Raw genomic sequence first — 12,268 nt, 5'->3', positions numbered from 1 at the left:
AAAATGATTTCCTGAGCCTGGCATTCCAGTAGCTGCTAGTAGATTTCTGCCCACCATCTTTCCGCTCTGTTGCCCTCGCCTGAGTCCTTAGCGTCCTAGAGCTCCAGCGTTTTCTGAGGAGTTGGACTACAATGGGACAAGTCCCAGAAACAAGGGAAGTCTGACTCTCATTCCAGTGGTTCTGCTTTGGGTGCAGCCATGCTTCTGTCTGGGGGAGAACAAAGAGCTGATAATACAGAACTCAGCTCTCACACATCCTCTGGATTTTGTTACTGCTTTTTTTTTTTCCTTGCTACTTGGAAAACATCTGAACAGAATCAAGAGATGTGAACTTGAAGCAAGTCACGTCATGGTTCTAAGCTTCAGTTTCTAGCTAAGTCAGGGGGCTGACTGCTTGCTTTCGGAGCCTTTCTGACTTCCACCCGTGCATGTCCAAGCCTTCTGGTAGGCACTTCCCTCCCAGCCTGTGTGGACTCCTCATGGCAGGAAAGCTGAGAGCTGCTGCCTAGCTGCTCTGACCACTGGCGGCCCAACTCCTTGTCCAAGAGCCAGAAATGTAATTGAATATTTGATATCTGAAATGGCTTAACTTCACTTTTTTTTTTCTTAATTACCAGATTGAAGAACCTGAAGGAGTGAAAATTCTTAGATTTTCTAGTCCGATTTTCTACGGCAATGTTGATGGTTTTAAAAAATGCATCAAGTCCACCGTAAGTATTTCACCTCTGGAAGTTTGGCTTTGACCTGCTTCATGACTGCATTCGTTCCACAAGGACATCATGTTGAAGCTCCAACTTGGAGTTAAACTCTTGGTTTTGTTCTCTTTCTGTAGGGCATTACAATGTATGAGTGTAGCATCCTTGCCTTCAAAAACTTGACATTCTGGGTACAGGAATAACATGTTTTAATCCAGGTAGCAATAGCTATGTCAGAGTTTGAGTAAGTGAGTAAATTAAGGATCAGATGAGTATTACAAGTGGTAAGTGTCTTCGCTTTATAGAAGGAAAAGATCTGTGTTATTGGACTCATCAGGCTGTGTGTGCAAGCTGGTGGGAAGGAGCTTATTATATTAGGTATCTGGGGACTGGGTGAGCTGGAAGTAAAGAAAGATGTACAGGTGGGGGGCTTTTCAGTTGGCATAGAGTAAGAAGAACTAGCAGAATGAGGAAGTGGGATGTTCTTTTCCTGAATGCTACACTCTGCGCAGACCTGGAGCTGGCTCCTGGGTCTGGATTGGTGGTTTCCTAAATGAGTTCTCAGGAGACTGATTCAGAGGACTGCTGAAGGATTTTTCTATAATAAATGGGCTCTGTGACATAAAAGTTGGGAAACATGAGAGTAAAAGTTCAAGAGATTATTACTTGCTATTTTGTCCTTTATGCTCTTGGCGCCTTCCATATGTTCCTGTGTTCCATGGGTTCCGGGGTGGGGAGGCATAGTCAGATAGACAAGATCTACTCCATCAGGTGTCCCAGGCTTGTGTTTGGCAGACTGTCCAAAAGAGATATCATCCTTGGAGAAATAACCTTTCCGGATAACAACTGCCATTAATGAGCATTAGGCACCAGACATGCTAAATAACTTGACATTTTATTTCCAAAGGTTGGGTTTGACGCCATTCGAGTATATAATAAGAGGCTGAAGGCATTGAGAAGAATACAAAAACTCATCAAAAAAGGACAATTAAGGGCAACAAAGGTGAGGAAATAACTCCGTCCTCCCTAATGCTTTCTTTTCTCTGGAGAAAGCAGTTAGCGGGTCTAAAATTAAATCTATCCCCTTTGGTGTCCAGATGTGCACAAACGGATGACATATGTATGTCAGAGCTCAGCTATTTTTGTAGGCAAGAGGGAATAGGAGGCAATGAAATGCAATCCACAGAGCTCCCTGGAAACATGGGATACGATGTTTTTCTATCCTGAATGGCATCTGTATTCTCTTTTATTTTTGCTGAAAGGAACAAAATAAGAGCTAATTCACAGGCAGAAAATTACTCACATTGGAAGGCAGTAAGTTCACAGGCTTTTAGAGCAAGTAATTTTTACTCAGACTCTTTCCAATGTATCTCTTGGCAAAGTTCCACAATTTTCCAGAAATCAAAAATTTTCCTGGCTTCCTTTGGTCTTCCATTTTTTTCTCACTAGAAAACATCAAAGTTTGTACTCAGGAATTCATGGCCTTAATATTTTGCTTATCAAGGAATGGTATGTGTAGGGACACTGAGATCATTTGAGACGAGTGACTAAAAGGTGGTTTGAGTCATTAGGAACTAAGTTGTCCGTGTTTTCTTGATTTAGAATGGCATCATAAGTGATGGCTCACCAAATAATGCTTTTGAGCCTGATGAAGATATTGAAGATTTCGAAGAACTTGATGTCCCAACCAAGGAAATTGAGGTTCAAGTGGATTGGAACTCTGAGCTTCCTGTTAAAGTGAATGTTCCCAAAGTGCCAATCCACAGCCTCGTGCTGGATTGTGGAGCGATCTCCTTCCTGGATGTTGTTGGAGTGAGGTCACTGAAAATGGTAAGGTTCTGTTCTTTCCATGTGGAGCTGTGGCATTAGTAAAATGACAGGGTTGTCCAGCCTTGCAAAGCAGCCAATGCACGGGCATTGTGGTGGGAATGTTTTGGTACTCGGTAAAGCACAGGTGCCATAGGGAGTCAGGCTTTGTGGGGCAAATCCTGGCCTTGATATTCACTAGCAGTATGACCTTGAGCATGTCTGTGCCTCACTGCTTGATCTGTAATACAGACTGGTAGAGTTGTTACGATGTTAAAATCAGCACTCTGCTTGTTGGTTACATGACTGGCAGCAGGATCAGGGATACCATGGACGTGGTAGAAGAGGCATTATTACACTGGAGTGGGAAAGAGAGCAGGTGGGAGAGGAAGAACATCACAGACAGAAACATTCTTGATCTCAGAAACCAGCAACACAAGCTCCAGTTCATTAATTCCTTCACCAAGTAGATGTGAAAGGTTTAATGTGTCCCAAGTACTCTGGATGAAGACGTCACAGTCCCTTCCCTTATAGGACCAGAAAGCAGCCTACAGAAGGTGGACATTAACATTCTAAATACCAACTGGATTACATTTTGCCAAGTAGACTTTAAATAGGTGTCACCTGAAGTGTCAAGTTCAAGGTGAAGCTTCCAGTGGGTATTCAAAGGGCCAGGCAGAAAAATCAGCAGGCTCAAGGTACTAACAATGAGAAGATGTGATGTTCACAAGGACTGACTCCCCATTGAGGTTTAGCTTAGCTGGGGGCTACTTGGCTACCTCTGCAATGGCAGGAAATGAGGACCTGGCGTAGTGGCCTAGCAGCTAAAGCCCTTGCCTTGCATGCACCAGGATCCCATATAGCCGCTGGTTCTAATCCCAGCTGCTCCACTTCCCATCCAGCTCCCTGTTTGTGGCCTGGGAAAGCAGTCAAGGATGGCTGAAAGTCTTGGGACCCTGCTACCCACACGGGAGACTCAGAAGAGGCTGTAGGCTCCTGGCTTCGGATTGGCTGAGCTTTGGCTGTTGAGGCCACTCAGGGAGTGAGTCAATAGACAGAAGATCTTCTTCTCTATATATCTGACTTTCCAGTAAAAATAAAATAAATCTTTTTAAAAAGGGAGTAGGAAATGATGCCAGGTTGTGGGTACCAGGTAGGTGAAGTAGGGAAGTGATTTGCTTTGTCCAAAGTGTAACAGTGTGTTGACAGAAGCTGTTCCAGTTCTCTTAGCAAATCCAGTTATCAGCTCATCTGCAAACTCACTCTTTGTTGTGCCTCTCCCCATGTGGGTGGCAGGGGCACTCAGGCATGTGGTATTGCTTCCCCATGGCCAAGAGCAGAGAGCTGGATATGAAGTGGAAGAGCTGGGAATCCCCACTCCAATAGGGAATGTTGGTATCACGGGTGGTACCTACAACCTGCTGTGCCACAATGCCAGCTTACAACACTGCTGCCCGCAGTGTTTCTTGGGCACTGCTATGCTAGAGTGTTGAACTATGAACACTGGATGCTGCCATCTTTGGAGAGGCAGTCCTTTCATTCCTGTAGGTTGACAATATCTATGGTTTTCCAATAATTAACCATCAAAGTGTTGATGAACCACCTAGGTAATCAAATGCTACCACACTGTGTGCAGATGAAATTATTCACTGTAATGCGTGTTACCCTTTTCATTTTTAGATTGTCAAAGAATTCCAAAGAATCGATGTGAATGTATACTTTGCATCACTTCAAGGTAAATGTGTATACGAAGAAAATTCACCTCTGTCTGTGAGATTTTCCCCTTACCTCTTTCTCCTATCTTGTAAGCATGGGTGTGAACCTCTGAATCTGTCCATGGACTGACTCCACTGAGTGTAACAAATTTCTAGTTCAGTAGAAGCAGAGTCTGCGATGGAACTGTCATGGGAGTGATTTACTACAAGAAAACATCCAGCGACATTTATGAAGGCAAGAGTGCGAGGGGACGAGGCTGGTTAGAGAGAGTATTTTGAACATTTCACAGGGCACATGACAGCAGAAGGACCCATGATGCCCCCTTCTCCAGGGAGGCTGACTTATTCCCACACCACTTGGGCAATGATTCAGGCTGCCCTTTTGCAATGTGTAGCCTCCTGGGCCTCTAAATGAGATAGTTCCCATTGAGTGAGGGAATTCTGCAAAGAGCCACAGCAGGGAGCCACTGGTATTCAGTGTCACAGCAGCTGGAGGGTGGGTATCACCGGTGGACTAGATAAAAGGCCGCCTGGGGCCCAGTGGCATGGCCTAGCAGCTAAAGTCCTCACCTTGAACGTGCTGGGATCCCATATGGGCACCGGTTCTAATCCCGGCAGCTCCACTTCCCATCCAGCTCCCTGCCTGTGCCCTGGGAAGGCAGTTGAGGATGGCCCAGAGATTTGGGACCCTGTGGCCGCGCGGGAGACCTGGAAGAGGTTCCTGGTTCCCAGCTTTGGGTCAGTGCTGCACCGGCTGTTGCGGTCACTTGGGGAGTGAATTAACAGATGGAAGATCTTGCTCTCTGTCTCTCCTCCTCTCTGTATATCTGACTTTGCAATAAAAATAAATGAATCTTAAATAAATAAATAAATAAATAAAAGGCTGCCTTTTGACCAGCCAAGGCACAACTGCCCTGTGTGCTACTGGAAAAGGGCGGCAGTCAGTTTAGAGTGGGATCACCCTTTGGAAATGCAAAGGGGAAAAAATTTAAAGGAGGAACAACATAAACAGTATTATGGGTTGCTGTGTTGAAAGTATCTTATAGAAGAAGAACTAAACATTCCCTTTCTTTTGAAGATCATGTGCTAGAAAAGCTGGAACAATGTGGCTTCTTTGATGACCACGTGAAAATGGACACGTTCTTCTTGACTGTCCACGATGCTATACTCTATCTACAGAACCAGGGGAAATCCCAGGAGGGTCAAGATTCCATTTTAGAAAAGGTAAGTATGTGTCCCTCCGGTATCTTTCTGCAGCAGCTACCATTTCTGTACATTGTAAAAGTTGGACCAACCTTGGTTTGCAATTTCAGGTTAGCTGGTGGCTTTCAGGCCACCTGCACAGAATCTTGGATCCTCACTTTCTTCAGTAAAATGAGCGCTTCACTTTTCACCTTGCTGGGTGATGCAAGGACTAAATAAGAAAGTTGATAAGAAGCACTTGACTGTAGCCTCTGCATAGTAGTTCTGCAATGTCAAGGTTTACTGACAAAATAGGCATTAGCTACACGGTGTCATTTCAGGATATAGCACTGAATCTTGTATCTTCTTGTGTACATAAATAGGACTTGAATTTTCACGACTATGGAAACCTTTGAATTAAAGTGTCTTCTCTTTTTTTAAAAAAATTATTTTTTCCATCTGGTTAACCAAATTTCCTAATACCAAAATTGTCTAGATCATCCTCTTCTAAAAAAGATTTATTCGTTTATTTATTTGAAAGGCTGAGTGACAGATGGGAGTGGAGGGGGGCAGAGAGACAGAGAATATTCATCTACTGGTTCATTCCCTAGTGACTACAACAACCAAAGGCCAGGAGCCTGGAGCTGTATCAGGGTCTCCCATGGAAGTGGCAGGGGCCCTAGCACTTGGGCCAGCTTCCACTCTTTTTCCAGGAAAAGATAGAGAAATTAGAAATGGAGCAGCTGGGATTTGAACCATGCTCCAATATGACATGCTGGCATTTTAGCAGCCTAGCTTGCTGTGCAACATTAACACCTATTTGAGTGTTTATATAGGATTCATCAAGATACAGCATCAACTGCTCCACTCCCAATCTAGCTCCCTGTTTAATGTGCCTGGGAAAATACTGGAGGATGCCTCTAGTACTTGGGACCCTGTCCCCACATGGGAGACCCAGTTCCTGGCTTCTGCCTGGACCAGCCCCGGGCATGGCAGCCAAGTGGGGAGTAAACCAGCAGATAGAAAACCTCCCCTGCCATTCTCTCTCCCGCTCTCTCTTTAACTCTGTGTTTCAAAGAAATAAAATGAATAGTTAATAAACAAGACTCATCAGGCTGTTTGTGATTCTTTGAAAAACAAAATTAATAGCCACAAGCAATGCCAGGGTGATTTTCAGCTCTTCAGAATGTATTTACCCTGTTTTCCTATACTTCTTTTTTAAAAAAGGATTTATTTTTTATTATTTTTATTTGGAAAGTCAGCTATACAGAGGAGGAAAGACAGAGAGGAAGATCATCTGTCTGTTGATTTGTTCCTCAAGTGGCCTCAATGGCTGGAGCTGCGCCCATCCAAAGCCAGGAGCCCCTCTTCCGGGTCTCCCACATGGCTAGCAGGGTCCCAAGGCCTTGGGCCGTCCTCGATTGCTTTCCTAGGCCACAGGCAGGGAGCTGGATGGGAAGCGTGGCTGCCAGGATTAGAACTGGCACCCATATGGGATCCCGGTATGTGCAAGGTGAGGATTTTAGCTGCTAGGCTACTGTGCCAGGCCCTTCCCATACTTCTTACTTTGTCTTTTCTCCTGTAAAATCCTCAGCAGACATGAGCACTGGGGGTAGAGATGGGATAATTAGTCTTAACTCTCATGGACCTTCTCACCATGAATTTCGGAAACTGAAGGAAATATCTACAAAATGTAATAATGGCAATTATTCTAGTTATAGAACACATTTTGTGTTGTCTTACTATATTTTACATTGCTTTCATTTATATAAAAAAAGAAAGAATAAGTATATCCTTCTTATACTTTGGAGTTGGTATGTAGAGTAAAACTTATTTCGAAAACCACACATTATTGTTGGAGAGGTTCTGCTTAGCATTCCCAGGGGCGGGGGGGCAAATACTAATCCTAGTAACAAGGTATGGATCACATTTCCAGAAAAAGGAATAAAGTAGCACAACCAGAAAGCTTTAAAAGGGTGACACACACGTTTGAAAACTCATGTTTTCTATCCAACTTAAAACTCTCTGAACCACAGACAAAACAACCTAAATTATAAAAAGACTGTGTGTTAAAACAGAATCGGTCTGTTTGCAAGGCAGAAGGACAGACAGGCAGAGAAACGCAGTCTTCCCTGCAAATGGTTCTTTCTCCAAATGCCTGCCGTGGCTGGGGCAGAGCTGGGCTGCAGCCAGGAGCTGAGGACCCCTCTGGGTCTGTCTGCACGCACCTAACCTGGGCTAAGATCACAGGGCATCCGTCCCTACCCTGGACAACCAAGGGTGCATTTACTATGTTAACCAGCCTTGTTTGCAGTCAGGGAAGAACCCCTGGTGCATGATGGATATGGTGGAAGCAGCAGTTTGACCTTGTTCCTCTCTCTATATGTTCCCATCATCACTAGACATTACAACAGCCCCAACTTACAGCACTTCAAATCAGCTTTGGAAATGTGCTTCTTCTGGCATAAGCCAAAGCACAGACTGTGACCATGGGAGATTCAGTTACCCATGATCCCTGAAAAGCACAAGTTTCCTGAACAGACAATTTGATCCTTAGATGTTGGCTTCCGTTTCCAATGCAATTAATTTCCTTTCACTGTGTCTGAGCGCCGAGTCGCTTAGGAGGGGGAGGCGACCCGGTAAAAGGCTGGGGAAAAGAGCAGGAAGGAGTTTGCACCCTGGAGGACTCTAGTGGCTCCCAGTTCGGTGTGGGAAATGGCAGAGGGGAAATTCCAAGGTGGGCGATGGAAGAGAGGGCAAAGTTCGGAGAAGATTCTCTGAAGGATGCAGACTGTAATGAGGCAGCAACAGTCGCTTCAAGGGAAGTCACGGGTCGCAGCGCAGTCTGTCGCATTTCCAATCAGCACTTTGTGTTCCTTTTTTCTAGATCACCCTCATTCAGGACTGTAAAGACCCTCTTGAACTAATGGAAGCGGAGCTGGTTGAAGAAGAACTTGACGTCCAGGATGAGGTAGGATCACTACTTTCCCCTGTAGAGAACACTCTGAATTGAATCTTGGACAAGTGGAAGTGATTATGAACCTTTCAGGAGGCTAGTGTGGTGGCACAGAGTGGTGAGCCTTTCCCAATGACACAGACACCCCACGTGGGCCCCCGTGGGAGACCCAGCTGCTCTGCTTTTGATCTAGTTCCCTGTTACTGTGCCTGGGGAGCAGTGGAAGATGCCCAAGAGCTTGAGCTGTCATGCCATGTGGGCAGTGGGCCAGCAGATGGAAGATATCTTCTCCCTCCTCTGCTTTTCAAATAAATTAAAAAATAAATCTTGGGCCCGGGGTGGTAGCTTAACAGTTAAAGCTTTCGCCTTGCATGCACTGGGATCCCATTTGGGTGCCAGTTCGTGTTCTGGCTGCTTCACTCCCCATCCAGTTCTCTGCCTGTGGCCTGAGAAAGCAGTCAAGAATGGCCCAAAGCCTTGGGACCCTGCACCTGCATGGGAGATCCAGAGAGGGCTCCTGGATCCTAGTTTTGGTTTGGCTCAGCTCTGGCCATTGTGGCTGCTTCCTCTCCGTCTCTCCTCCTCTCTGTAATCCTCACTTTCCAATAAAAATAAAATAAAGCTTTAAAAAAAGATAACATTTAGGGAGAATTCCAAAACTGCACTAAAAGAAAGATTTCATAGGAGGGAAAACTGAGAATTCTCCCTCAGAAACATTATGTACTTGGGGGACATATTATCTCAGATAATGGGATGACCAGTGAGAGCAGCAGGTAGTACCCTGGGCCTGGTTTTGTGCCTAGGTTTCTGTACCTTTTTTATCCAGAAACATAAGGCCACAGGACAGGTCAAGGGTACACAGAGGGAATTATGGCACAAGAGTTATGTAAGTGTCAGAAATGGTATATGAAGAGCAAGACCCTATAATCTTTCTCCACCTGATAGATGATGGCTTTAAAAATATGCTGCCTGCACTGAGAACAATTTGGTGTATGACACATGCTCTTTTTTTTTTTAATTTATTTTATTTTTTATTGGAAAGGCGGATATACAGAGAGGAGAGACAGAGAGAAAGCTGGATGGGAAGCGGGGCCGCCGGGATTAGAACCGGCGCCCATATGGGATCCCGGGCGTGCAAGGCGAGGATGTTAAGCACTGCGCCATCACGCCAGGCCCCACATGCTCTTTTTTAAAAAAGATTTTTTTTTTTTTTCATGATAGGCACAGGGTGAGTCTTAGCAAACTTGACTCAATTTGTATTCTCTGAGTGGATTTTCTGGTTCTGCTGCTGAGTACCCTGGGAATAGTAAAGGAGATCACAGAACTTTGAAAGTTGAAAAATTCCTTGGAAGTCAAGGAGTCCAGCACCCCAGCCTGGGCAGGAATCCCACCTGTGCTATTCCCCTGCTCGCTTTTATGTTAACAGTTCTGGACACTGGTTACTTCTCCTTGTGACTTCTCCTTGTCTCCTGCTCTCTTTTTTAAAGATTTATTTATTTGAAAGGCAGAATTAGAGGAGGAGTGGCAAACAGTTTCTCTACCTGCCGGTGCGCTCCCCAAATGGCTGCAACCAGATAGGGCTGAGCCAGCAGTCTGCAACTGCAACCAGGTCTCCTGCATGGGTGCAGAGGCTCAAGGCTTTGGGCCATCTTGCCTTGCTTTCCCACATGTATTATCAGGGAGACAGATCAGAAATAGAGTAGCCAGGACTTGAACCGATGCCAATATGGGATACCAGTGATGACGGTGATGGTTTAGTCTGCTGTGCCACGACACTAGACACTGACCAGTGACCGCCTTGAGGGAGTCTGTCGCACAGACTTCTTTAGACTTCAGTTGTGTTTACAGAGTCGGGTTTGACCTTCTTCATAAGTCACACTGGTGAACAAGCATCAGCATGAATTTCACAGCAAACAAAACTTGTTCAAACCATGCTCCAAGCATAGCCAGTGCGTTTGCTTTCATTATAGCTACATCACAACGTGACTTCCAAATAAACAGGGGGTCAACTAAGGTTTGAGCATTATCCACAAACTGGGGTTTTAGATGGACTCCCCATTTATATTTATGCCTTTTACATTTTGAGTCCAATGCAAGACTTCCCATATTTCTACTAGATTGTGTCTTATTGGTTCCTGTTTATTGACAAAAGTTTGGGTCCTGAATTTATCATCTCCCCCTCCCACAGTGGTATCATAAGCTGAAAGTCACAGCCCTACAAGTTGGCCTACCAGCCTAGTGAGCTCAGGAGAGGCATCACTGAGCTCAGAAGTCCTCACAGCTTGAGTGGTTCCTGATTCTCTGTGTGTAGGGCAGCCACACTTGAATTAAAAAACTTAGCTACCCAAATTGGCGCTGCAGGAGCTGATGTGTTACAGGAATGTGACTGACACATGGAAGGAGCATCCAGGAAAGGTTCTGTATGGATGCCGAAGAAGCATGCTCGCCAGCCTCAAGGGCATGTGTGTGCCTTGGAACCAGGCTGGCCTGGCTGTGCTGATCCTGATGGCACTGTTCACCTGCCATGGAGCCCAGGGAAAACTTCTCTGTTTCTGCTTAAGTCTCCTCATGTCAAATCGGAATAGTGATACTATAGCGTTGGTGCAATGAAGGGATGTAAGTAAAGTAGGAACACAATGCCCTTACATGGTAAGTGTTCAGTAATTAAAATAAACCCAAGTGAAGCGTGAAGAGGTATACAATTAGGTTTTTACCCTGCCTCTTTTGTGATGAGGTCCACCTAAGATGGGTAAACGCAAGCCAGGGATACTAGAAAAAATTCTTTGTAAAAAGGGAATGAGGACTTGGGAAACTTCGGTTCCATCACTATTTGGTTTCTCTTTAACTTCTACAGGCTATTCGCAGACTTGCTTCCTGAGGGCAGGACCAGAAGGACCATCAGCAAGCACTGCAAGACGGGGCTCACCTGCCAATGCCAGGCTATGCCAGCATTTCTGCCTTGACTATTTCTTTGGACCGGAAACACTCATCCTTTTCTATTACATTTTTTTTTAAATTAATGTGTTTTTTGGAGCTCAGCTATCGAAAAAGAGGCATCTATGCTTGTTTCTTAGGCTTCCTTTATAAAACGAACAGCATATCTCTAAAATATGTAAAATGACTGAAGAGAAATTATCCAGCCAGGAAATGATGTCCAGGACCCACTGACAGTCGTAATAAGGTGGCTGGTGACCCTGGACAGATTTACTAACACTGTTCACATGGGTACTGATGGTTTTCTGTGGAGTTGGAATAAGGGCTGAGCCAACGGCCTCTGTGGCCAGGTGAGTCAGGAGTGATGACCCACTGACCTTGATGTCCATGAGCTGCACTGATGCCAGAGCAATATCACACTCCAGAAATTGTGAAATATAATCATTAATGCATTTATTTATTGTTAAAAGTCTTCAAAAATCACTTCTGGGAGTTAGGTTGAAGTTTCTCGAATGCTCATTTATCCAGTGCTTAGTAATGAGGTGCTATTCTACATAACCAAATAAATATTCAGAATTTAGGGTCTTGTTGAGCCTAGAAATGGTTCACCTGTGTGAAGGAACCAAGCTGATACATGCTAAGAACATGGAGGCAGAGAAAGAAAATGATAAAGGTATTTTCATGGACATCACTTATGAGTATGATAATCCTGGATCACCATGAAGATCCAAGACAATTTGTGGCAGATTGTTCTAACTTAAAAATGCAGTTTTAATTTATTCTCATCTACAGAAATGACCCATGTACCAAGGTATATAAAGATTCAATGTAAAAAACCAACATGGGAACTATGGTACATTTAGCAAGACAGAAATTATGTTTATAAGACCATGGTATTTAACATGAGTTAATATTTTATATAAAATTTTAGCAATATGTAAAGTAAGTACTCCTTAACTGAATTCTGACGGTTTCAAAAT

General features: G+C 44.5%; 1 protein-coding gene across 1 annotated transcript in view; it reads left to right on the top strand.

The window, feature by feature from the left end:
* LOC121170979 (pendrin-like) overlaps positions 1-11,704 on the top strand; it is a 110,342-nt gene extending 98,638 nt beyond the window's left edge. Inside the window, exons 27-33 of the mRNA XM_041002462.1 lie at positions 618-710; positions 1,603-1,698; positions 2,298-2,525; positions 4,182-4,236; positions 5,295-5,440; positions 8,286-8,369; positions 11,209-11,704. Of these exons, the coding sequence (XP_040858396.1) occupies positions 618-710; positions 1,603-1,698; positions 2,298-2,525; positions 4,182-4,236; positions 5,295-5,440; positions 8,286-8,369; positions 11,209-11,232 (726 nt within the window). The 3' untranslated portion in view covers positions 11,233-11,704. The remainder of the gene's footprint in view (positions 1-617; positions 711-1,602; positions 1,699-2,297; positions 2,526-4,181; positions 4,237-5,294; positions 5,441-8,285; positions 8,370-11,208) is intronic.
* Positions 11,705-12,268: the final 564 nt, after the last annotated feature.

The sequence above is a fragment of the Ochotona curzoniae genome, unplaced genomic scaffold (genome assembly GCF_017591425.1).
Source record: "Ochotona curzoniae isolate NIBS_2020 unplaced genomic scaffold, NIBS_Ocur_1.0 scaffold_2476, whole genome shotgun sequence".
In the NCBI taxonomy this organism is placed as follows: Eukaryota; Metazoa; Chordata; class Mammalia; order Lagomorpha; family Ochotonidae; genus Ochotona; species Ochotona curzoniae.
This window is presented reverse-complemented; position numbering and strand designations above follow the sequence as displayed.